The following is a 27,009-nucleotide window of genomic DNA, read 5'->3' as shown; positions in this document are numbered from 1 at the left end:
TCTGTAAAATTATTGGTTTGTCTGCACAGAATCCGTTAGCTCTGTTTAGATTGTATAAAATCACTCTAGCTCTAAGTATCCATAGTTCTCAGATTTGAATGTGTAGTTGGTAATAATCTTTGTCGTTCTTTCTGTCTTTATTGCTCATTTACAACATTCAGCATTTTCATTGTTTTAAAAACATTAAATTCCTCATGTATCTGCTAATTATTGATTAGGGGTAATCAACTTTGAATTAATTTGAATTTGAAAGACTGAAGGCAAATGACCTTTTTCTGGTTATTGCTGTTATATAAGATACATTGAAATGGAATGCATGAGAGATTAACATTACATTTAAGATGTTTATGACAGATGTTTAACTTTTATTTTCCATTTCTTATGTTCAAAACGATCATATATCCAGAGGATAACTCAAATTCATAACAATGAAGCGTAGCAAGCATCGTGCCTCCAAGGATGATGGCAAAGGTCAAGGTGAAAGCTTCTATTGTGTGAAAATGTTAAAATTATCATGAATTCTTTAACATTATTATTTCAGAATTATTTATAGTGCATAATGAATATACTGATATCATTATATAATATTTAAATAGTAATATATTTAATAGATTATACTAAGCATTTTATGTGTAAATAAAAAAAAAATAATTAAAAACACACGAAAACCATAGTGCTGTTCATAATGACATTTCATCTTGTTAAGATGAACCGGCCATTCTTGAGACCGAGGATATGAGGATGCCAGACCCGGATACCATCTCACTAGCATCAGTAACTGCTGTCACAACCAATGTCTCCAATAAGAGGTGACCAAAAATATACACATAAATATAAAATATGATATTCTACATTACATTTATATATTATTTATGATATATTCTAACATGATATATTAGTATTCTAATGTAGTAGGTCAATCAACACTGTATTTTCTTCATCCAAAAATGCTCTAAATATTTTAGATCAAAGCCTGACATCAAGATTGAACCTAGTGCTGGAAGACCAATGGATTTCCAAGTATGTAAAACAGAAAGACAATGAAATAAATCTCATCAAACACCCAATTAGCCACTCTTAAAAATGTCAGTTACAATTTATTTTGATAGTCCCCTTTATACATTCTGTTGATTATAAGTAATGTAGCACCTACAGGTCATCTAACTCATTGGTGTATTAGTTGAGCATTAGTAGACTGTTGTACTTGCAAAGATACTTATAGTCAGAAGAATGTCTGTTGGGGGACCATTTAAATAAAGTGTTAGCAGATATTTAGCAGACAGTTTACTAATACTCTAAGGAGAGTTAGTTGACATGTAGGTGCAAAGTTACTTATAGTAAGTAGAATGTCTAAAGGGGACCATCAAAATAAAGTGTTACCCAAATATCGTCTCAGATTACAACTGTAACCATGGTTCCCTGAAAAGGGAGCGAGGTGATGCGTTGGAGTAGCGTCACAATGGGAACACCGCTGCATGTTTGCATCTGACATCATGACCAGGAAGCTCTATAAATTGCACCTGGGCCTGAACAATGTCAGCTTCTTATAGGCCGAAGCATGTCGGTCACAGGTATGCAGGAAGTATGGCAGGGTGATGCAGGATCTCGTTCCCTTCTCAGGGAACCATGGTTACAGTCGTAACCTGAGACATTCCCTCTCGAGGGAACCCGCGCTGCATTGGAGTAGCGACACAAAGGGGACATTAATACCCTCTCCACCGTACTAAGTGATGCGAGCACAACTAAGACATGCGAGCTCACAGGACCCCGGTGTGGAGCCCATATCCAGGTCATAAAACCTCACGAATGTGTGTGGCGAGGACCAACCCGCCGCATCACACACTTCCTGCAGGGATACTTCTGACCATAAAGCTTTAGAAGCCCCCATACTTCTGGTAGAGTGTGCCCTGACAGCCATAGGTGAAGGCACACCTCATAAGCAAGAGAAATAGCCTCGACTATCCACTTGCTCACAGTTTGTTTGGTCACTGGAGAACCCTTCCTAGGCGACCCAAAACGCACAAACAGCTGATTAGATTTTCTCCACAGGGCAGCTCTGTGGACATATGTATCTAGTGCTCTCACTGGGCACAATAAATTCAGCTTTTCCTGGTCCGACATCTAAAATGGAGGAGGACAAAAGGCTTGCAAGGTTATTGATTACTAGTGGGTTTCTTCCCAGTGACTCACCACCCAAAGGTACATGGTAAGCAGCTATGGCCTCCACGTACACCTTCAGAGTGGAGCCCTGCGGAGAACCAATCCTGAAGGAACTCCAGTTAACTGGGTCCAACTGGTGATTTCCGCACCATGAAGTGAAGACTCTCCACTTCAAGGCGAACAGTTTCCTCATGGAGGGAGCTTTAGAGTGTGGAATGGTCTCAACAACCTCAGTTGAGAGTTTAGGAACTGGTCCCCCTCAGGGGCTAGACCCAAAGTTTCTACAGATCTGGGTGGGGGTGAAGGATTGTGCCCCCTGCCTGAGATAGAAGGTTCCTCCTAATGAGAATCTCCCAGGGATAGCCATTGAGGAAAGACATCAGATCTGTGAACCACACTCAGGCCGGCCAGAACGAGGCTACTAGGAGTAGGCGAACCCTGTCCTGAGGAACCCTCTCTAGAATTCCCGGGAGCAGAGCAGAGTCTCGACCATGTCTGTACCATGGCATCCAACCCCAACCCCTTCATGGTCATGAAGGAGAACCAGAGCAGACAGTGGGTCGTTTCTTGAGATGTAAATTGGTCCACTTCCACCTGGCCAAACTCCTTCCAGATCAATTCCACCACATCTGGCCTCAGCCCCTGCTTCAACAGGATGTCTGCTCCATGATTCTGGTGCCCAGGGATTTACACTGCCCTCAGGGAGAGTAGATTGCCCTGAGCCCACAGGAGTAATTATGTGCCAAGAGAGATAATGACCCCTCCACGAACTTTGTGTTGAGCGACCCTCTAGAATCGTAAGCGTTCTGCGATGACAGGTTTGCCCCAAACATCTAAAAATCAGATGCAACACCCTTCATTTTTTTTTTTGAACAAAGAAATACCAGCTGTAGAACCAGGACTCTCTCTTGGGTGGAGGAAGAGAGCTTTGACTTCTTCCTCCATTACCAGAGCCTGCTCAAGGCTTACCACTGTGGGTAGGACCCCGTTGAATCGAGGAGGATGAGAATCAAACTGCCAGATGGTCTACTAAGGGAACCAGCCTCTCAAAACTGGTCTCTGGTGTTTTTTGAGTAGTCAGCTCGCCGCCCTGAAGCGGATGACCAGCAGAGAACAACCGAACTGACTCCTCTATAACCCTCCTCGGAGGGAGCGAGTCAGTGGCGCAACGTCTTTGGGTAGACACTGAGAACCGAAGTTGCTGGAAACCACTGTGCCCTGAAGCACCAAGGATGGCGGGGTAGGCAGAACGATCCCCTGAGGGCACTGAGGAGTAGCGGGCACCGTATGATGAGGTGTGAGCCACTTCCCCCCAGAGGGTGTCAGGGCGTCAGGACCTCTTAGCTGAAGACTTCTACTGATTTCACACATGCTTCAAGACACAAACATGCAGAGGTGTTCCCATAGCATCACTACTCTGACGCAGCGTGAATTCCTTTGAAAGGGAACTGAATGTCATTGCATTAGATGTCAAAGAATATCAAAGCAGGGGCATTTATTGTCACAAAAAAGTTTGTTCAGTTTGAAATGCTAAAACAATAGATATAGTGCTGAAAATGAAGGCAGTCAATATTGCGTGATTTTTGCATTGGTGAAGCGTTAGTGGAATATGTATATAGTTAATGTGATTAAAAAAAAAAGAAAAAAAAAAGTGATATACTACACCTGCAGATACAGACACTTGCTTTAATATTTTGTATGTTTCTAATTGTGGTGGTTTGGGGCCATTGTATACGTAGATACAATATACCGCATACAGTATTTCGTAAATTTGTGTTATGCCCCACTTTCCAGGTTAGTGTCACTGTTATCGAGGCTAGACAGCTGGTGGGATTGAACATGGATCCAGTGGTGTGTGTGGAAATTGGTGATGATAAAAAATACACTTCAATGAAGGAGTCGACCAACTGCCCTTACTACAATGAGGTATGGGATTGCAATATTGTCCTATGGAAAATTAATGACTAAAGCAATAATTGGTTTGTAAGTGGTCTACTGAACTGTAATGGTTATCTAAGCATTGTAAATTAAATGTTTTGAGAAAATTCATCCTAAAACTTATTATATGCATACTTTTTTGTAGTATTTCGTTTTCGACTTCCACGTTCCTCCTGACGTCATGTTTGACAAGATCCTGAAAATATCAGTAAGTATCATAGAATAATAATAAAGCCTCCCCTTGTGAAAAGACAACGAATAGAACTCAAGCAAAATGGTGACCAAAAAAAAAAAAAAAAAAAAGACTGAAAACTAAACAAGACAAAAACTAAACATGACCGTAACTGATTATGGTAAACTAAAATATAATTTAAAGTAATTTTAATTAAAATGTGTATGTTATGTATTTAAATATCACACATTATTAATGATGAAGTTGCAATTTAGTACATTTAAAATATGTTAACTTTAAATGTAATATTGAATAATACACAAGTACTTTACATGTGCTTTAGTATGTTAGTCAGTATTAAAATAAGTGTACTTCTTTATAGTATGACAAAAGATTATTAAAACGATGATTTAAAATGTGCTTTAAAGTCAAAATTTTGACATTACAAAGTGCACTTTTTAAAATTGTGTTAAAAACATAGTCATGTAAGTGGCCTTTTATTTCATTAATATATTATCTGCAAGAACAGTTTAAAAAAAAAATATATATATATATATATACTTCTAAGATCTGAAGTACACTACAAATGCACCTTCAATGCAATTAAGCACACTTCTTTTTCACAAGGGTGAGCTTTTTCTTAAAAGATGATATTTTTCGTTTAGCATTAAGCTTCATTTTAAACTTGTTTTAAACTGTTTCAAATAATGTGTCCTTTCAGGTTATTCACTCCAAGAATCTTTTGCGAAGTGGCACACTGGTTGGGAGCTTCAAGCTTGACGTGGGCACAGTATATACACAACCTGGTGACTGGCTTTACATGTTTCTATATGAAGCTCTCAATTTCACTAAAGACTACAGATTTTCAGCATTTTTGTTTTTCCTTTACAGAACATCAATTCTTCCACAAGTGGGCCACTTTATGTGATCCTGATGACATCACTGCAGGATTAAAAGGTTACGTCAAGTGTGACATTGCAGTTGTTGCAAAGGGTGACACAATCAAAACTCCACACAAAGCAAATGAAAGAGATGAGGATGACATTGAGGGGTAAACTACCTATCCTGAATTGTTAATGTTATTATTAGTGCTGTTTTCTAAGGCAAGCATCACTGTTACTGTTTCTTACACTGAACAGACTCTAAACTCCAGTATTATGAACTAAATATTTACTTGCAATACTATTTCATTCACATATCTTTTTAAACATACATTTGTATTCAGTTTAATTCACCTTAGCAATGCCCTGGCAATCGTGGCAGTGACTTTTTCACCATTCACAATTTCTGCAGGAAATTGGTCTCCCAGATATGTCCATATAACAGTACATTTAAAGTCAATTCTATTTGCAGACACGCATATCACTTCTTTTATTAATTTCTCTTCATGTTCCAGTAACCTTCTGTTGCCGGAAGACGTCCCAGCTGAGCGGCAGTGGGCAAGATTTTATGTCAAAATATACAGAGCCGAGGGGTTACCCAAAATGAACACCAGCATTATGGCAAATGTCAAAAAAGCTTTCATTGGAGAAAATAAGGACTTGGTTGATCCTTATGTCCAAGTGCTATTTGCAGGACAGAAGGTGGGCAGAATTCTTATTAATATACAGTGTATATACACACATTAAATTTTGTATTGTTTCCATCACAGCTGAATCACTGTGTCCTACTTGTTAGTCAGGTGGTATTAGAGGGAGGGATATTCTTATTCTAGAGAACTTTTGATTGAACAACAACCTCTGTAGTTCAAGATGACCCTTGTGAAAAAGAAGTACGCTTAATTGTACTGAATCTGTACTTCAGATCTTAAAAGTATAAAACTGTACTAGCAGATAATATAATATTAATGAAATAAAAGGCCACTTAAGTGTACTTAAAGAGAGTGCACTTTCATGACCGTTTCCTAGCTCATTTAAATTCACTTTTAAAAAGTGCACTTTATAATAATGTCAAAAGTTTTACTCGAAAGTACATTTTAAATCATTGTGTTTTAATAATCTTTTGTCACACTTTAAATAAGTACACTTATTTGGATGTGTTGACTAACATACTAAAGCACATGTAAAGAACTTAATTTTAACTGTATAGTGTGTTATTTGACTACATTTAAAGTTAAGGTTACACTTTATTTTATAATTACACGTGTTACAGGTACTGAGTAATAATAATTTAGTACTTACTACAGGGTTAGGATTCGGATTAGGGTTGGTTGCATATAATTATGCATCATTTAATGTGTAGCAAGGACACTGTAAATTGTAGTGTTACCAAAGTTAATATATTTTAAATGTACTAAATTGCAACTTCATCTTTATAAATGTGTAAATACATGGCATACAAGTTTCAATAGAAATGACATTAAAGTATATTTTAGTTTACCATAAATACTTGACGGTACATTTGACAGTATGCTTTAACCAAATTTCAAAGACAATAGAAGTAATTATGAAATTACATATAAAAATGTACAAAAAACACTCCTTTTTAAATTATGCTAAAGTGTACTTCTTCTCACAAGGGGAGGCATCAGTATCTGTCCTTTGAGAGAAAGACTATATTTTAAGTGTGCATATTGGCTAAAACCTAACTTTTAGAAGTACACTAATATTCAAATCTAACAGACATGAACTAAAAGTTACAAAACTCAATTTCACGGAGTCTTTATTGGGCCAAGTGGACACAGGTGATGCAGACATAAGAACTGATGTTTTTATCTGTCCTCAATGCAGGGAAAAACTTCAATTCAGAAGAGCAGCTATGAGCCGATCTGGAATGAGCAGGTCGTTTTCACCGAGCAGTTTCCACCACTGTGCCGGAGAATGAAACTCCAGATCCGCGATTCAGATAAAGTGAACGATGTGGCCATCGGAACGCACTTCATTGACCTGCGGAAGATTGCTAATGATGGAGACAAAGGTAACAAGTCAGCAAAGTCTGCAAAGTAATATTTCCTTTGTCTTTCTTATTAGATTTTTCTTCCGATGCTCAATCACAGAAGCCATCACTACATTGCCGTTCAAGATCATTATAAAATTATGGTAACACTTTAGTATAGGGAACATGTATTCACTATTAACTATGAATTTTCCCTCAATAAACTCCTTATTTACTGCTTATTAATAGTTAGTAAGGTAGTTGTTAAGTTTAGGTATTCGGTAGGATTAAGAATGTGGAATAAGGTCATGCCGAATAAGGCATTAATATGTGCTTAATAATCACTAATAAACAGCCAATATTCTAGTAATATGCATGCTAATAAGCAACTACTTAAAAGACCTTAAAATAAAGTGATACCAAAATGATTTGTAATGCAGTAAAAACACTGACACTATCAGATGAGAACAAAACTGTATTGAGCTAAATAATAACACTATTATTGTCTGTACACCGACAAAAAATGGTAACGTAAAAATTATAACATCTAAATTTACTGGTTTTATTCAAGCCCAAATATTATTTAATATTGCTAAATCAACCTAAATACATTAATTTATACCAACAAAATTGATTCTTATGGGTTAAATCAAGTAAAAAAAAAAAAAACAGCTCTTTAAGATAACAGTTGCAGGTTACCACTTTTTGCAGTGTAGCTGAATCGAATTAGTTTCATAATTGAACTGAATTGAATCAACATTGATCTGAATAATGACACTATTGTCTTCTGTAGAGCTGCTTTACAGCTAAACTGAACTCATTTTATAATTGATGAATTCTAGTCTAGTTATTGACTATACAAAAGGTGACTTGACTTGACTAACATCACTGAATGTTATTGATCAAATGATCAAAGATACAAAAGGAAATATTTATCCTGCTTCCATTCGTAGGCTTTCTTCCAACTCTGGGCCCGGCTTGGGTCAACATGTATGGTTCCACACGCAGTTACACGCTCATGGATGAGTACCAGGACCTGAATGAAGGACAAGGGGAAGGGGTGTCGTTCCGGGCTCGTCTGCTGATCAGTCTGGCTGTAGAGATACTGGACACCTCCTCTCCTGAAGTAATGACCTCCACCGAGGTACAGGTGGAGGGGATATCCAACATCTCAGATGTAAGTGATCCACTGACGGGGGGGTTCGACAGGCCAATTACAGTGAATAATTAATTGTCTTTATTTATCTCCCTTCATTATTCATTTAGCAGTAATACTCATAGTAGTTCTTTGGCTTCATTGTGCATGTGACTTGCTGTTAAAAATTAATCATTCGGAGAAAAGTTTCACAACTCCTCAGAATTATTTATGAGCACATTGACTTTTTTCTTTTTTTGTCTAATCTTAGGAAGGCCCTCATATGCACAAAACATTATTTAATCAATTGTCTGTTGCTTATATCTAGAATGCCACGGGAAAAATTGAGGAATTCTTCCTCTTTGGATGTTTCCTTGAGGCCACTATGATTGACAGGAAGATTGGAGACAAACCCATCAACTTTGAGGTTACAATAGGTAAATACTAGTTATCAGCCTTTAAAGTTATATGTATGAATTTGGCAGATGCTTTTTTCTGAAGCGAATTACATTGAATTGAAGGTCTATACTTTATCAGTTCATGCATTCCCTAGGAATCAAACCCATGACCTTTACGTTGCTAGCGCCATTTTCTACTTATTGAGCTACAGGAATAGCTATTGAAATAAATTGCAGTCAGAGTTGTCTACCATTCTGAATGTTACTGAATTGAGCTAGTAAACAGGATGCAGAATTAAACAGAAAGTAGAATTTAAAAGGTATTAATTATTTTAAAAGAAATGTAGTGAGTGTAGTTTATACAGTTTATTGTCAATATGAATGAAACAGTTTTATGTTTTGGTTGATTCAAAACAAATTCAAACTCATGAATCAAAATGTACCCAGTTTTTACATGCATTGTCACTAACACAAACTAAATATATGCATTGTTGTTCATCCAGCATATAAACAAATTTGGAATGTCAATGAAAATGTTAACATCCAAAACTATCACATCTAGTAACTTCTATAAATTAGGACATGGTATGCAAATTATTTACTGGTGAGAAATACTGGCCATGTTAATAGGGAGAAACTAAGAACAATAAGTTTGTCCTGACATATAGGGCGCTATTTTAACGATCTAAGCACATGGTCTGAAGCGCATGACGCAGGTGCACTTAGGGTGTGTCCGAATCCTCTTTTGCTAGTTTAATGACAGAAAAAATGTTCGGTGCACCAGGCGCATGGTCCAAAAGGGTTGTCCCTATTCTCTTAATGAGTCATGGGGGTTTTTTTGGGCGTAACGTGCAATAAACCAATCAGAGTCTCATCTCTCATTCCCTTTAAAAGCCAGTTGCGCTCACGCCATGACGGATTCGCTATTTACATGGCAGAATTTGCAAGTGGAAAGACTGAGGGGAATCCTTTTATTTTTAATATTTGTGTGTTTGTGTGTCCCTGTGTGTGTAACATCAGAGTGTACGCGCGTAGCGCACTCGCCTATAGGCGCATATTACTAACACGCCCTTTAAATAACAAAAAAATATTGCACCATTGACTTTAGAGCAGGATTTTTTGGTCAATGGCGAAGTCGTTTTTCAGTTCCTTAAAACAGCAACACGCCAACAATGCACCTGAACACACCTCGTTTTCAGACCAGCACACCCATGGGTGAACAGATGGGCGCGAGTGCATTTGGTATTTAAACAACGTGAAGCTGGACGTGAAAATGATAACTGTGTCGGGATGAAACTAGCAAAAAACACTTGCATCGCGCCTGCCGTCGCATTGTGCCGGGTGTATGATAGAGCCTCTAAACTTAATTAAATTGAATAGTTATGTTTAATATAATGTATCACCATATTTTTGTTACATGTCAAACCCCAGTTTAATATACAAGTCAACTATAAGTATTATGTACACTTGTGTATAGTTTGATTCCCCCTGCTGTCTACACATTGATCTGTTTGTTTGAGCAGTTTGACTCAATCGAAGACATTAAATGGCTGAGTTTTGGAGTGGGAAACCTGTTTGAAAACAATCCTCATTTTTAGTGACACAGAAATGATACACTTCACCTTTATGCAAGTAATGAAATGAATCTGGGAAACGTGTCAGATACCTACCTCATTAAATTATCATCTCTACACAAGGAAACTACGGCAGTGACCTTGATACTCCAACCAAGCCAAAAACAAAGAAGAAGAAGGGTGGTGATGGCGATGAAGAGTCTGAGCTCATTCAGGGCTCGAGCGACGAGGAGGTGGATGATGGTGAAGACATCTCTTCAGTTTCCTCCACCCCTCCAATGAAACCAGTCATCACCGACAGGTTTAGTCACTGATTCTGCTAATCTGAAAGTCATCTATTTTATTTTGCCTTTTGCTGCAAATTCATGTGAAATATCTTGTTTATTTATTCTGCAGAAACTATTTCCACCTCCCCTACTTTGAGAGGAAGCCCTGCATCTTTATCAAGAGCTGGTGGCAGGACCAAAGAAGACGGCTTTATAATGCGAACATCATGGACAACATTGCAGACAAATTGGTAATAAATCAATGAATATGGGTTATATCAGTTCCTGAAATATTGATATTTTTACTGTTTTTTACTGTTATTTTAATCTTAAGGCAAGCCCCTAAAAGACTAAAAATATTTAACTTAACTAATTTAACTAATTAATATTACCATACTTACATACGTGCATTAAGAAAATAGTTTCTGAAATGATATGTTTAAAATGCAAATTAGGCACTAAATAAGTATGCAATAAGTTTCATAATATGTAGAATTGAAATCTATAGATGCAAATAGACAGTATTAAATAAACATTTAAATATGTATTTTTTATGTTTTCTTTCCACTAGTCTTAAGAAAGACTTGTTATGGAAGCAAAATCTCAAACTTGACTAGTGCATGAAAAAAACATTTTGCCTGTAGTGTCTTGCCTTAAATCTAATTTTCGTTGTAATATATAATAATAATCCTGGTTACAGTTAATCTGTGAAAATACATCCATACGTTTACATTGCAGCCTGTGCTCCATTTAATTTTATAGGAAGAAGGGTTAAATGATGTGCAGGAGATCATTAAAACAGAGAAGGCCTATCCTGAGCGCAGACTCAGAGGAGTCCTGGAGGAGCTCAGCAACGGCTGCAGGTTAGCAAACATGTTTTTCTGCAGATCATGAGCCAGTTATGAGTTGTTCTCTGGAAACGGTGCCATTTGTGCTTCATATTATGCCCGTATTCAAAGTCTTTTGTGTAGATTTTGTTTTTGGGCTCTACTAGAACAGGTTTTCTTGCTTGAATGTTCAAAAAACACATTATTTTTCATATTTGATACTGTTGCATCTCCTCTCTTCCCAGTCTGTCAGTAACGCTCTGGAGTGCGTTTCCCAAAAGAATCGTTAGTCAACTATGGTCGCAAGTTCCATCGTTATCAGCATAGTTCAACGAGTGTTTCCTGAAACCGTAGTTTCAAAGAACATTCGCAAACTTGTGTGGTTGGAATGACAGCTCTCAAGCTGTGGTTAGAAGCATAGTTTCCTGTTTGCATGACATGTGGACTTAATAAATTCTTATCTTGAGCAAAATAAGCAAGCTGACATTCAGTACAAGTCTATATATTTTATTTTGAATATATACAAATGCCATTTACATCTTTTAGTTTGTCAAGAGATTTAAAGTCATCACAAAATCAAAATTGACCTTTGTTAGTGCATATTACTACTGAACAATTAATCTGTGCAAGTTACACTGAATTTTTTTTTTTTTGTCATGGTAATCTTTAATCGAAATCTGAAAAGCCAGAGACGGAGAGGAGGTGCACTAAAATAAAACCCGCCCTCTATTCAATATTCCGTTTCACTTGGAAATATGTCACAACACTGAAGAAAAGTCGTTTGCAACTTCCGGTTCACGGGGACTTTAAAGCACCATTTTTGAAGAGTGCGCATGTCTGTACATGCTCTAGAACGTAAGAACGAGCCTTATTAAATCTGGAAATAAAGCAAAATAACAAAGAAAAAAGATAATTAGTCCTCAGATGCCATGTCCTGTAATTTATCTGTAAATAATTCAATCTCAAACGGATTCATTTAAAGAAGTTATTACTCCACCAGCTGCGTGACATCATTTACCAACATGGATAAATGACAAGTTTGCGACAATAAGGTTTTGAGAAACAGCCGTGACTAGCTAGTTGATTTATTCAACGATGCATTGTACTATGGAAGTGAAGCAGCGAGTTAGTTATTGTGCAGGAAACACAACTCTGTTTAGTTCCTGTCTCTATGAAGCTCCTCCTTCTGAAATGCTCGCTCCTTCTGATTGGTCAGCTAAAGCAGTGTGTTGTGATTGGTCAGCGCTTCAAGCGTGTTTGGGAAATGTCCCGCCCTTTACCATAACCGCCAGTTTCAACACATTACGAACTAACTCAACCAGGCCCTGCCCCTTTGTTCTGCGCATGAATTATTTAAATGAGGAATATTGTGACGTGTTCGTTTCTGGAAGAAAACTCAAGACTACAATGGAGGTGTTTCAGGGAGTTCAGAAACACTGACACTGATATAGAGAATAACTCCCGCTGGAGGGACTTGCAACATTACCCACTAAAGAAAGATGAACATGGAAAAAAGCATAATAGGTCCTCTTTTATACTGATGCAATTGACAGGTTTAAGGTTAGGTCTAGGGTTAGTTACATGAGCAATATCACACGAGTAACCGTGCGATATGGCTCTATATCAGCACGGCTGTGATTCGGCCGTAGGTAATCATAGCCGTGCTGATATAGAGCCATATTGCATGGCTACGAGTGTGATATTGCATTTATACAACAGTTCGATGGCACAAGTGTGTAAATAAATAAGAAACAACAACGGATTGTCTTTAAAAACTCTTTTGTGAGGAACTATTTCCTTCCACCATGGATTCAAATCTCAAGTTGACAGTTTAACAATTGAGCCCAAGATCCGTTACTAATTCTAAAATGTCACTTCAGAACTAGTAAAGAAGGAACGTTGAGTCGCTTCATCGAAACTCATTTGAATATGTAGAGTATTATGAGAGAGAGATCGCCTGAGCGAGTGTATTACCTGCATCTAACTGATATTCTTCAGGTTAATCTTATATTCATAATCACTAAATAAGTTGGAATGTCCACTGAGAAAAGCGATATCTTTGTCTTTTAACATTTATTAGGATTTCCCATGACAGCGCTAGTCAATGCATTTGTCAGTTGAGTCTCGTAAGATGTTTAAAGTAAAAACAACATCCTTGTTTCAGTCCATTTCAATATAAAAGTCTTTGCGACTGACTCACTCACTCATAAAGAGAGTCTTTGCCGCCATCTAATGGCATATTAATGAAACTTTCACTGAAGTCGAAATCACGGGCTCTTTATCAATACCAAAAAATATGGCATGTTATTTATATAAAATATTATTTATTGAACAATAATATTTAAATTAACAATAGCCATTATAACAATATAAGAAGTGAAGTAGGAAATAAACACGAGAGTTCAGTCAAACGTACAAAAGCAACACTCTAGTTAGTACAGGATTTAATTTCAATGTAAATAAAGTTATGAAACTTAATATAGCCCTTAAGCCAAATCTATTAGCTCTGGAACAAGTAATAGATTAATAAGATCAAAGATTGCCCGTTTGATACACCCAAAATGAATTATACCTCATGTTTAACTACTATCTACATAAGAGCCAGCGGCAAATTCCCGAAGGACTTGCGGAGATGAAGCTGTTCTCTGCGGGTACACGAGCTCTGAACGGTCGCTGACGGCCTTGAGCTCACATCTCCGAAAGCGTCTAAACAAATTTTCAGATAGATACTATGTTTACATATAAATCGCATATCTGAGGTCTAAACAACTACATTCTCGCCTAAAAAGAAAAACTCTTAAAACTACATTCCCTTACAAAATAACAGTAGTATCTATAAAAATACTTTACTTGTGGTTTTCTTGATAGTTCAGCGGTAACATTTTTAAATGAAATCCTGAAATTTTGAGGCACAAATGGCACCTGATAACGTTTCCTGAGAACGACTGTTATATTTTCACAAAACTTTATCATTGCACCATTTTTGATATCTCTAGAGGAAGGATACATTAATAGCGAGTTTCATATCTCTTTCAGTACCTTTGTAACTTTGGCAAACAATGACCAGAATCAGGCCGGGAAGACTAAACTGGACAGGGAGAGGGTGAAATTATGCATGCAGGAACTGGTAAAACACTCAGCAGCTGTTACAAATAAATGCTATTAATAACTAATGTTAAAATATGACTCTGTTTCTGATGGCTTTTTTTATGTCTGTTGCTGACAGGAAAATATGGGCCAGCAAGCAAAGACCATGCGGTCACAAGTGAAGAAAAGCAACGTGAAAGACAAAATAAAACTTGCACAAAACTTCCTCCACAAGCTGAGATTCTTGTCCGATGAGGTAGTGCACAAAATGCTTGGTTATATGGGCAAATAGATCAATTCAAATCACTGTAAAAATTAATGTAAATTCTTTTGGTTTTTCATCATAGCCACAACATAGCGTTCCAGATATTTACATATGGATGATAAGCAACAACAAACGCATTGCATATGCCCGCGTTCCCTCCAAAGACATCCTCTTCTCTTCTGTCGAGGAAGAAACCGGAAAGGACTGTGGGAAGGTCCAGACAATCTTTTTTAAGGTTGGGATGAATGCACTCTGAACATGCCTTAAAAACTGTAGATACCACATTATTATGCCAGAATACTTATCTTGAAAGGGGCCATATCATGGGGAATCAAGTTTTCCTTCATGTATTATGAAAACAACTCACGACTCACTCCCCTATTGAAGCTAAGCTGCCAAAACGGCTTGTGATGAACGTGTTCAGTGTTTGACTGCATTACAACAGCAATCAGGGTGATCAGAAACGTGTCCCGTTCAATCACAGTGAGCTATGAATGAAGAAATATGATGCACACTATTATTCTTTAACAACTGATACGAGTGAAATGAGGTAAAGAGTGTGAAAGCTTGTCACGTTCCCGTCTATGTGAGAAGCTGCCGCACTGTAGATCCTTCTGAAGAATTCAAATGTTACAAACCAGCGACTCGAGTGTTTTTGCAACAAGATTCCTGATCATTAAGTGTTAGTGACATCACAAACCCTAAAATTTACATAAACCACGCCCCCGAGAACACACAACAAAGGAGGGCGAGGCCATGTTGGGCTGCTTTAGAGAAGAGGAAGAGTTGTTGTAGTAGAGTGTTGTTGTTATGCTGTCATTTTGTGCCGGACTGCTTCACAAACGAGGGTCAATTCAACACTGGATTTGCACAAAAGATTAACATGACGGCACATGCTAGTGGATGAGTTGAATCAACTCCACAGCAGCTACATAAATTTATCCACTAACCATTCAGAAACGTCTAAAAGCTGTAACTTCTTCCTGAGTCTCTCCATCAGTGTCGACTCCGGTTTGAACAATGTAAGGCTGAACACCGTTACTGACAATCCTCATTTTGGCTGCGTGAGATTCTCCAGCTTTGTTGTTGTTGAGCGACCGAAGCGTGAGCTGTTAAAGCTCCGCCCTCTTCTGGAAAGGGGGTGGGAGCAGCAGCTCATTTGCATTTAAAGGGACACACACAAAAACGGCGTGTTTTTGCTCACACCCAAATAGGGACAAATTTGACAAGCTATAATAAATGATCTGTGGGGGATTTTGAGCTGAAACTTCACACACACATTCTGGGGACACCTTGTAAAAGGGGCATTATAGGTCTACTTTAATATTTCTTTTTATCACACTTTATAACTTGCAATTGCAATTATTTCTAATTAGACTATTACTAATTCTGACTTTTTTCTCAGAATTGAGATTCTGACTTTTTTATAATGGTATATAATATTGCAATTGAGGGGAAAAAGTCAGAATTGTGACTTTATTTCTTGCAATTCTGACCTTTTTTCAGAATTGGGATTCTGACTCACAATTGTGAGTTTATATCTCACAATTCTTAATGAAAAAAAATTACTTTTTCTTAGAATTGTGAGATATAAACTTGGAATTGTGCAATACAAAGTTGCAAGGCAGCATAAAACAAGCCATTTAAATGTAAAGGGAAAACAACATAAAAAATAAAAAAAAGAATAATAAAAAAATATGATATGATACCTTTAATTGGCTTTTACTGAACTTTTACTTGATATATGCCTGGTTTCACAGACAAGGCTTAAGCCTAGCCCCAGACCAAAATGCTAAAATTTGAGTTGTCTTTACTGAAAGCAACTTGCATCGACATATCTTAGTCAATGTCAGTGACATTGTTTTGTCTCAAGATGCACCAGTAATGTAAGACACGTTTATAAGTGTTACTTTAATGTCCTAATTGAACTAAAGCCTAATCCTGGCTCAATCTAAGCCCTGTTTGTGGAACCAGGCCATACCTTAGCATCAAGTACTAATTTACTCTGTTCTTCCTCTTTCTAGCTTCCTGGTAAGAAAAGTTTTGGACCTGCAGGCTGGACCGTTCAGGCTAAAACTGAGCTGTACCTGTGGCTCGGCCTGAGCAGGCAGCGCAAAGACTACTTGAACGGGCTGCCTAATGGCTTTGAGGAGAACAGGGCAGTAAAAGGGCCTGGCATACAGTCCTCGCCCCCCATCAGCCTGATGTACACCAGTAAGATACCGATGCATTTATATGATTGGCTTCAGATTGTCTAGGTAATAGATAGTTGATGATAACTCTTTTATTTTATCCCAAAAGTGAAGCAGATCTTCCAGCTGAGGGTTCACATGTATCAGGCTCGAAGTCTGTTTGCGGCAGACAGCACAGGCCTGTCAGACCCGTTTGCCAGGGTTTTCTTTTCTACTCACAGTCAAGTCACAGAGGTGAGAGAAAAGATTCATGGCAATGTGTCAACATGCTATTGACATTTTACCTTAATGTGCAAATTTAAGAAAAACATGAAGCACATCTGAAAGACTTGTTTGGTGAGAATTCACTTCTTTCGGTTGTACTTTATTTTACAGTACATGCTCTTTCAATGTACTTACAGTGTACTTATCACAAAAGTACTGAGTAATGTAAGGGGTAGAGTTAAATGCTATATGATAAAATTAATATTAATAAAACTACACTTAAAAAAGTTTAATTAAATTACAATTCCACATCCTGTTTGCTACGGTACATCAACTCAAGTTTCATATTCAGGAACTGAAATCGAAAATAGATTATCAATTATGTTCCTAATAGTGCGCCAAAAAAATAAATAAATAAATAAGTAAATAAAATGTACACAACCAGCCCTGAGGAAAAATAAAGCATTGAACATTACATCTTAATAGGCTTGAAATGAAAATATTTACTGAAAAAAGTAGTTTGGTGCTGCTTTACTGCTTGAACAGAGGAGCATTGAACTGCTTGATGTAGTACATCACCACACCAAGTTCAAAGAATTCGAAGGAAGATGTAATAAGCTGATTATTTCTCTCAGGTCCTAAATGAGACGTTGTGTCCTACATGGGATCAGCTGCTGGTGTTCGATAATGTGGAGCTCTATGGCGAGGCTGGCGAACTGAGAGACGATCCTCCTATAATCGTCATCGAGATCTATGACCAGGACACTGTTGTGAGTGTTTTTCATTCCCTTCTGCTTTTCATGCTGTAACGTTCATAAATGTGCTCCAATCTCATTCTGCTTCTCAAGGGAAAAGCCGACTTCATGGGTAGGACATTCGCTAAACCTATAACCAAGATGTCAGATGAGCATTACGGGCCGCCACGCTTCCCTCCTCAACTGGAGTACTACCAGATCTACCGTGGAAACGGCACTGCAGGAGAAATGCTGGCTGCCTTTGAACTGCTACAGGTGCATCTCACAGTGCCAAGAAACCTTTATCTGTGTGTGTGTGTGTGTGTGTGTGTGTGTGTGTGTGTGTGTGTGTGTGTGTGTGTGTGTGTGTGTGAATATATATTCATGTATTGTGGAAATCTTTCAGATTGGACCAGCTGGAAAAGCCGACCTGCCTCCAATAGATGGACCTACAGATATCGATCGTGGTCCAATCCTGCCTGTTCCTATTGGCATAAGACCCGTCTTGAGTAAATACCGAATTGAGGTGAGTTGCTTGTAGTAGTACAGCTACTGTACAGGAACCATTCAGAATCTATTTCTAATTCTTAAATATTATTTGTACACATCTTGTAAAATTTAAAATGTTATTGTAAAGAGGTGCACAGTCATGCACAACCTAATTTCAGCAAGTGCATCATGTTCCTGGATCAACAACTTTATTGATCCTGGAACAACATTCCGATCGACCAATCAGATGTGAGGGACAACTTTATGGTTTATGTCAAGTTTAGGTTTACAACCAGGGTTAGGTGCTTCTACATAAGTGTTATTTACCTAGAATTTCCCTCTGATTTTAGGGATAACTTATGGGTATGGTTAAGTTTAGGGGTAGGGATATGATTAGTGCTACATTTTTGGAGAGGAATGTTGTTCCAGGATCAACAAAATATGTTGACCCAAGAGCGCATCTAACTCAGCATAATCAAGATGTGCCACAGTTGTCATGAGATGACACACTTTTTACAAAAAAAAAAATATATATATGTATATATTGTTAACGTTTGTAATGGATGTGCCCTCATACTGATCACGTATATGTGGCACTGTCATCCATAAATGGATATAAAAATAAAAGTTTTCGGTTTGACGGAAAAACCAAGTGATTTGTGTGTGTGTTTTCCCTCCGTATAGTTTAATAAAATTTTCCGGTTATCCTTCACACAAATAGCTGCACCAACATATATCTGTATATGTGTCATTTTGAAGCCTAGGCAACTTATAAATGTAATGTTACACGATTATTGTATTTAGGTACAAAATTCATCGCCTTTTGGTGAATTTCATCAGTTTGAAGCCAAAATATGTCAAATCAAGTAAAAATTATCTGTATAGCGTTTTTTTTTTTGTTTTTTTTTTTTTTTAATACACATTGCTTCAAAGTAGCTTTATAGAAAATCATGATGGTGAAGTAAAACGTCTCGGTTACGTATGGAACCCTCATTCTATGAAGGAGGGAACGGAGTTATGTCAGAACCGAACTGACGAATTGGGATCTCAACAGAGGATCGTGATGATCAGGTCGTGCTTACACATGGATTTACCATCTACTGCATTGTGATGTGCGGCAATAGCAGCAACATACACTTTCAGGCTGGAGGGAGACAGCCTTCTCTCCAGCCCTTCCTCCAGAAGGGAAAGCATGACTCTGACCAAGCATTTTCAGGGGTCTTCTCGGTGAGAAGAGCACCACTCGACGGAACAGGTTCCACTTTTCAAGGCGTAAGCGTGCCTTATAGAGGGCACTCTTGCCGAAGTGATAGTGTCTACCACTGCATGGGGTAGATCACCTAAGTCCTCCGCATCGCATTCAGAGACCAGACATGGAGATTCCAGAGGTCTGGACACGGGTGCCATAGGGTGCCCCGTCTTTAAGAAAGCGGGTCCTTCCTCAGAGGAATGCACCAGCGAGTGGCTGTCACGAGGATCGTGAGTTCTGGAAACCAGGTCCGGTTGGGGCCAACAGAGTGCAACTAGCAATACCTGCTCCTCGTCCTCCCTGACTTTGCACGGTGTCTGTGTAGGCTCACTGGGGGAAACGCAGCCAGCTGTGTGCCAGTGCATCCGTGCCAAGAGTCCCATCAGTCAGGGAGTAAAACAACTGGCAGTGGGACAACAGGTCTACTTGTGCGGCTCCGAAGCATCTCCATATCAGCTGGACAGCCTGGGGATGGAGTCTCCATTCTCCTTGAAGCGTAGGCAATCATGAGAGCTCATCAGCTGCATGACTGAGCATAAGAGGAGATGGCGGGCGAGTTGCAGACTGCGTTCCTTCATGAGGCATGCTGTCAGGGTGACCGAGTCCAACTCCATACTGAGAAAAGAGATCTTCTGCACGGGGGAGAGTTTGCTCTTTTCCAAGTTGACCCGAAACCCCAGATGGCAACTGCTTTCACAAGTGGGCCAGTATGAGTCAGTTTTCAAAATGGTTGAGGATGCGAACTCCCGTTCTTCAATGGAACGAGAGCCGCCTCCACGACCTTCGTAAAGACGTGAGGTGACAGGGACAGTCCGAAGGGGAGGACTTTGTACTGGAATGCTCAACCCTCAGACGAAAAGCGTAGGAACTGTCTATGTCGAGGAAGAATCGAGACAAGAAAGCACGTGTTCTTCAGGTCGATCGCTGCAAAGTAATCTCGGGGATTACTGCATTTCTGCATTAGCATCTTGAACAGGAGCCTGTGAAGGGCCCGCCGAATGAATCGCATAGCTGAGTCTGATGGTCCCAATGAGCCAGCAAGCACTAGCCAGGCCCCCAGCAAACATACAAGCGGGACCAGAGGAACCCTCTCTAAGCCTTGCCCGTGAGAAAGAACAGCAATCAGTTGCAGTTTTGTTTGGTTTATTATACAAATGTATATACTGTATCAGGATTAGAACATGTCCCTTACTACAAAATTACACCACTAGACTTACAGTCTTGTGAAGAAGTGCCAGAACCATCACTGGTGCCCACTTAAAAAAAAAAAAGCGAGGTGCACTCATACAGCTATAAAAATTTTTTTGGATATATAAATGAGCAAAATATTTGTGCAGGTTCTCTTCTGGGGCCTGAGGGACTTGAAGCGGGTGAACCTGGCTCAAGTTGACCGTCCCCGCGTGGACATCGAGTGTGCAGGGAAAGGCATTCAGTCAGCGCTCATTCAGAACTACAAGAAAAACCCCAACTTCAGCACTCTGGTTAAGTGGTTTGAAGTGGTGAGTTTTCACACTTTTATATCTCGGGATTTTCATAATGATGTTGATTGCACTACAATCATTTGATAACGTTGATGATTTTTCCCTAGGACCTGCCTGAGAACGAGCTTCTCCATCCCCCTCTGAACATTCGGGTGGTGGACTGCCGGGCGTTTGGCCGTTACACGCTGGTCGGCTCTCATGCCGTCACATCTCTACGCAAATTCATTTACAGGCCGGCGGACAAGAGTGTCAACAGCTGGTCTGCTATGGGTGTGTGTGCAGGGCTGAGATGAAAGCTGTTAAATATGTATCTTTAGTTGATAAGCTTATAGCATCCATGGCATAGATGTGAGCCTTCATCTAAGAGCATTTAAATAATAATACATTTGTCATGTTTGTTAAATATTGGAAATGGAAAAATGTTTGAACCTTTAGATTTAGTAACTTCTGCAATCCACTACAGTCCAGAATATGGACTGCAAGACATGCTAAGGCTGCAGATCCAAACTAAAATACACTGATAAATATGTGCCCATATTTAACAACTGCATATATACTAACAGTTACACGTTTGGAATAATTAGGATTTTTTTAATGTTTTTAAATTAAGTCTCTTCTGCTCACCAAGGCTGCATTTATTTGATCAAAATACAGTAACAATGGTAATATTGTGAATTATTACCACAATTTGAAAATAACTGTCTTCTATGTGATATCCCTGTGATCAAAGCTGAATTTTCAGCATCATTACTCCAGTCTTCAGTGTCACATGATCCTTCAGAAATTATTCTAATATGATGATTTGATGATCAAGAAACATTTCTGATTATTATCATTATTATCAATGTTGTGCTGCTTCATATTTTTGTGGAAACTGTGATACAATAACATTCAAAGTTTGGGGTAAGTAAGATCAAAGAAGAAAGAAAAAAATAATAATTCCAATATATTTCAAATAAATGTTGTTTTGAATCCTGAAAAATATATATTTTATACAATATTGCTGTATTTATTTAATGTATTTTTGATCAAATAAATGCAGCCTTGGTGAGCAGAAGAGACTTCTTTCAAATAAATATATATATATATATATATATATATAAATAATTATTCCAAACGTCTGACCAGTAGTGTATACTTTTATATTCCTTATTTCTCAGCTGTACCAAGCATTGAGAAATAAGGAATATAATATAATATAATATTTCTCCTCTACAGAGGAGGTCGTGATCCACACAGAGCCAGAACCTGCCGTGAAGAAGATTGAGACAGTGGTCAAACTTGACTCGGTAGGAAACTTTACAAAATATGTCTATTAGCTGTATCAGTCAAACATTTGGACACACATATAAATGTACTTTTTTTAAGGCGTTGGATTGAATAGTGACACAAAAGCAGCCAAGTTTGCAGTGATGCATATTTCTTCTTCACCGTACCATCAAATAAGAGAGTTTTCATTTGTGTCACATGTTTTCATCATTACATCATGCAGACTGCATTTATGTTTCTTCAGTTTTCATGACTGCACTATTAGATATTATAAACAATAAGTAGTTGTTTCCAAACTTTTGGCTGGTACTGTAAATCATATTCTAACACAATAGAGATTTAAAAAAAAATAAATAAATAAAAAAATGTATTGTTTAATTATTTAAAAAGAGATTATGCTTTAAGCTGACTTTTGAACTTGTTCATTTTATTGAATCTGTTTCAGGCGTCTGATGCTGTGGTTAAAGTTGATATGGTATGTATACAGTATCAGATGTGTTTCTTTCTTATTATTATTTTTTTATTGCCTGTAACATCATCCCAGCTAACAAAATATGTTCAAAGAACATTTTTCTAATGTTCCCATTAAGTTATGAAAACATTATTTCTGAAAACGTCCCATTTTCATTTCCATTTTATCATTTTGCAAACATTATGTGAACGTTACCTTTGACTGTTCTCTGAACTTTCTGAAACAAGTAACATTTAAAAAACGTTAGAAGAACATTCAACTAAATGTTTTTGTGCAAACATTATGAGAACGTTATTAAAGACCAGATAACTTTGAATGAACATTTTATTAACGTTACTGGAAGAACGTTTGTTCATAACCTTTGCTACAACGTTATCCAAAGTTCTGAGAACATTCCCTGTTAGCTGGGAAAACATTAACATTTACAAATTCATTATTTTTGTGTGAAAAGTGCTTTTTGAATTTTTTGTTACTTGAACATTGTGACAGCCAGATGATGAGAAAGGTGGGAAAGGGAAAAAGAAGCGCAAGAAGGGTGAAGAGGTTGAAGAGGAGGAACTGGATGAAAGCATGCTGGACTGGTGGTCCAAATACTTTGCCTCGATTGAAACACTGAAAGAGGTGAGAGCTATAGAAGAATGAAATTATTTTACAGTTGCCAGAAGACAATTCTTAAAAATGCATGATTCAGTTTTTTTTTAAACTGAGAAAATTGTATGCTATTTTATTAATGATTTAGATCATTAAAGCACAAGAAGCAGAAGCTGAAGAGAAGGAAGAGTTTGACTCTGGAGAGGGTGGAGGTAACTGAAGCAACGTCACTGATTATGTCTTTAACACAAGACAGCTGTAGAAATCTAACATCCATCAATTTGCACTGCATCAAGGTTTTTTTTTTTTTTTTTTAATGGAACAGTTTATTGAACCTTTAGACAAAATAAAAAAATAAAAAAAAAGTTTGCAGGTTTATACAGGTCATACTTTGTTGAGTATCATATTCATATCAGGCTTTTATGGCTCATATAGTTTGATATAGTGAGAATATGGGGAAAAAACTGCTGCAAAACTGTGCAAAAATATGCAATTTGGTGCGGATGCTGATATTAATATGGATAAAAAGCAAGATGAAATTCTGATGCTTGTCAATCAACGAGATCTTTATAACAGTATAGCAGATACTGACATAAAATGCATATAAAATATCAATATCCGACAATAACACGTCTTAAGATGATATTTAAATGCTTAGTTTTATGATCAAATCTCTGTAGTTTTAAAACATATAATGCAATACAATGATGATTGAGAGATGAACAAATAAACCTTCCTCAAAAGATGATGATCATTTTTGATACTCATTTTTCTAAAACAAAATATGTCTGGAAAATCAAGTAAACCAAAATTGTTTCAGTCCAGTAAATTATTACTAACAATATAAAAGTTATTCTTGTGTTTACTTTATAAGAATCAGTAAAGATTAAAATGTGAGTTTGGCAAGTGTTTCCCCATTAAATTAGACATACCTTGATATTAGCACATAATATATTTATGCATAAGACAATTCATTATGTAAGAAATATCTACAATGAAGAGGCAACTTCAAGAAAAATTATAATTTATCATTTATTTTTTTAGTACTGCCTGGATTTTATTTGGCAGATATTTACATATAATCCACACTTACTACATACATAGTCCTGTAAATAAAAGTTTGCATGAAAATCAATGCTTGTTTGTTCTCTTCTGTTCTTTGCACTGACGTCCAAATATGTTCTTATTGCCTCCGATTTGAAAGGAACCAAGAAGAAGAGAGGAAAGGGAAACAAGAACAAAGCCATGCCTGGGGAGGGTGCACCAGAGAAGAAGAGGCACAAAATAGAAGAGCTGAAGGTACATTTGTTGTCAGGTCTTTAACAACAAAAGTATATTTGAAAAGGGAAGGCAGAGGTGAAGTCGTTCATGTCTTTGGAGATCAGATGGGTAGAGCCATTCCAGTCTTAGATTCAGATTCCTGGTTCTGGAATCTATGGACTTGATTTCAAGAATCGATTCCTCACTGTTGTTTGTGATTCTTCTTTACAATCAAAAGATTAGAGGATCATGTTTACATAATCTGGCCGTGACCACAAGATAGGAAGGTCATAGAAAGTAGCCTTCTCCTAATATGAAGACTCGTAAATATGAAGATAAATGATACATTTATTCAAGGACATGAATTTAATGCATGGATGGTGCAAGAACATAAAATCTTCTAAAGTCTAAAATGCATGTGCACAGTTCAGTTTAATGATAAAGACATCTATTATGTCTTCATGTAGTCTGAGCGACATTCAGTTATGGACAACCAGTTTCACCATGTAACACTAAATCGTTGAGTTTGTTTCCTCTACAGGTGTACAACAGAGAGCTTGAATACGAGTATGACACCTTTGAAGATTGGCTTCACACCTTTAACCTGTATCGAGGGAAGTGTTCTGATGATGCTGATGTTGAGCAGAATGCAGCAGATGAAGACAGACTTATTGGCAAATTCAAGGTTTGTCGTCATCCATTGCTTCATCAAAGTAACACTTTAAAATAAGGTCTCATTTGTTAACATTATTGCATTAACATGAACCAACAATAAGCAATACATTCTCACAGCATTTATTAACCTTTGTTCATGTTAGTTCACAGTGCATTAACTGCAGAATTTGGTATACAAAACAAATTTAAGACTTTAAGCATAAAAATTCAAATTTTTGAAAAGAATCTTATTCGTAATCATTGAAAATAACGTTAAGATAACCTCCAACTTGTCTTACATCCTCAAAGGCAAAATGTTTAATTAATTTATTGGGTTGTTTCACATTGATTGTTGCAATTAAGCATTACAGCAAAACACTGGCTACATACACCGATCAGGCATAACATTATGAGCACTGACAGAAGTGAATAATACTGATCATCTCTTCATCACGGCACCTGTTAGTGGGTGGATATATTAGGCAGCAAGTGAACATTTTGTCCTCAAAGTTGATGTGTTAGAAGCAGGAAAAATGGGCAAGCGTAAGGATTTGAGCGAGTTTGACAAGGGCCAAATTGTGATGGCTAGACGACTGGGTCAGAGCATCTCCAAAACTGCAGCTCTTGTGGGGTGTTCCCGGTCTGCAGTGGTCAGTATCTATCAAAAGTGCTCCAAGGAAGGAACAGTGGTGAACCGACGACAGGGTCATGGGTGCACATGGGGAGCGAAGGCTGGCCCGTGTGGTCCGATCCAACAGACGAGCTACTGTAGCTCAAATTGATCAAGAAGTTAATGCTGGTTCTGATAGAAAGGTGTCAGAATACACAGTGCATCAGTTTGTTGCGTATGGAGCTGCATAGACACAGACCAGTCAGGGTGCCCACGCTGACCCCTGTCCACCGCCGAAAGAGCCAACAGTGGACACGTGAGCATCAGAACTGGACCACGGAGCAATGGAAGAAGGTGGCCTGGTCTGATGAATCACGTTTTCTTTTACATCACGTGGACGGCCGGGTGCGTGTGCGTCACTTACTAGAGGAACACATGGCACCAGGATGCACTATGGGAAGAAGGCAAGCCGGCGGAGGCAGTGTGATGCTTTGGGCAATGTTCTGCTGGGAAACCTTGGGTCCTGCCATCCATGTGGATGTTACTTTGACACGTACCACCTACCTAAGCATTGTTGCAGACCATGTACACCCTTTCATGGAAACGGTATTCCCTGGTGGCTGTGGCCTCTTTCAGCAGGATAAGCAAAAATGGTTCAGGAATGGTTTGAGGAGCACAACAACGAGTTTGAGGTGTTCACTTGGCCTCCAAATCCCCCAGATTTCAATCTAATCGAGCATCTGTGGGATGTGCTGAACAAACAAGTCCGATCCATGGAGGCTCCACCTCACAACTTACAGGACTTACAGGATCTGCTGCTAACATCTTGGTCCAGATACCACAGCACACCTTCAGAGGTCTAGTGGAGTCCATACCTCGACGGGTCAGGGCTGTTTTGGCAGCAAAAGGGGGACCAACACAATATTAGGAAGGTGGTCATAATGATATGCCTGATTGGTGTATATTACAGTTACTAGGGATGTGCACAATTTCTCTGCAGTGACACTAATAATTGGTGATGTAAACAATGATCACTCATGATGTGATGTGACTTTTGCTGAATTTGAAATTCAGTAACAACTACAAAATTTTCTTCACTTCTTTCTTA

The 27,009-nt window shown here is 38.1% G+C and overlaps 1 protein-coding gene across 1 annotated transcript in view; it reads left to right on the top strand.

The window, feature by feature from the left end:
* The first annotated feature begins 428 nt into the window (after positions 1 to 428).
* The window catches only part of LOC127498036 (otoferlin), a 40,149-nt gene continuing 13,568 nt past the window's right edge, over positions 429 to 27,009 (top strand). The window contains exons 1-30 of the mRNA XM_051866895.1: positions 429 to 477; positions 707 to 809; positions 966 to 1,020; positions 3,955 to 4,086; positions 4,244 to 4,306; positions 4,992 to 5,076; positions 5,162 to 5,321; positions 5,667 to 5,853; positions 7,000 to 7,186; positions 8,098 to 8,321; positions 8,608 to 8,716; positions 10,375 to 10,552; positions 10,648 to 10,768; positions 11,280 to 11,380; positions 14,381 to 14,471; positions 14,571 to 14,687; positions 14,779 to 14,931; positions 16,721 to 16,910; positions 16,998 to 17,122; positions 17,728 to 17,862; positions 17,941 to 18,102; positions 18,233 to 18,352; positions 20,902 to 21,063; positions 21,153 to 21,315; positions 22,264 to 22,334; positions 22,760 to 22,789; positions 23,276 to 23,407; positions 23,526 to 23,583; positions 24,582 to 24,676; positions 25,179 to 25,322. Of these exons, the coding sequence (XP_051722855.1) occupies positions 429 to 477; positions 707 to 809; positions 966 to 1,020; positions 3,955 to 4,086; positions 4,244 to 4,306; positions 4,992 to 5,076; positions 5,162 to 5,321; positions 5,667 to 5,853; positions 7,000 to 7,186; positions 8,098 to 8,321; positions 8,608 to 8,716; positions 10,375 to 10,552; positions 10,648 to 10,768; positions 11,280 to 11,380; positions 14,381 to 14,471; positions 14,571 to 14,687; positions 14,779 to 14,931; positions 16,721 to 16,910; positions 16,998 to 17,122; positions 17,728 to 17,862; positions 17,941 to 18,102; positions 18,233 to 18,352; positions 20,902 to 21,063; positions 21,153 to 21,315; positions 22,264 to 22,334; positions 22,760 to 22,789; positions 23,276 to 23,407; positions 23,526 to 23,583; positions 24,582 to 24,676; positions 25,179 to 25,322 (3,702 nt within the window). The remainder of the gene's footprint in view (positions 478 to 706; positions 810 to 965; positions 1,021 to 3,954; positions 4,087 to 4,243; positions 4,307 to 4,991; positions 5,077 to 5,161; positions 5,322 to 5,666; positions 5,854 to 6,999; positions 7,187 to 8,097; positions 8,322 to 8,607; positions 8,717 to 10,374; positions 10,553 to 10,647; positions 10,769 to 11,279; positions 11,381 to 14,380; positions 14,472 to 14,570; positions 14,688 to 14,778; positions 14,932 to 16,720; positions 16,911 to 16,997; positions 17,123 to 17,727; positions 17,863 to 17,940; positions 18,103 to 18,232; positions 18,353 to 20,901; positions 21,064 to 21,152; positions 21,316 to 22,263; positions 22,335 to 22,759; positions 22,790 to 23,275; positions 23,408 to 23,525; positions 23,584 to 24,581; positions 24,677 to 25,178; positions 25,323 to 27,009) is intronic.

This window comes from Ctenopharyngodon idella, chromosome 17 (assembly GCF_019924925.1).
Source record: "Ctenopharyngodon idella isolate HZGC_01 chromosome 17, HZGC01, whole genome shotgun sequence".
NCBI lineage: Eukaryota > Metazoa > Chordata > Actinopteri > Cypriniformes > Xenocyprididae > Ctenopharyngodon > Ctenopharyngodon idella.
Note: the sequence above shows the minus strand (reverse complement) of the source record. Positions and strands in the feature narration are given on the sequence as shown.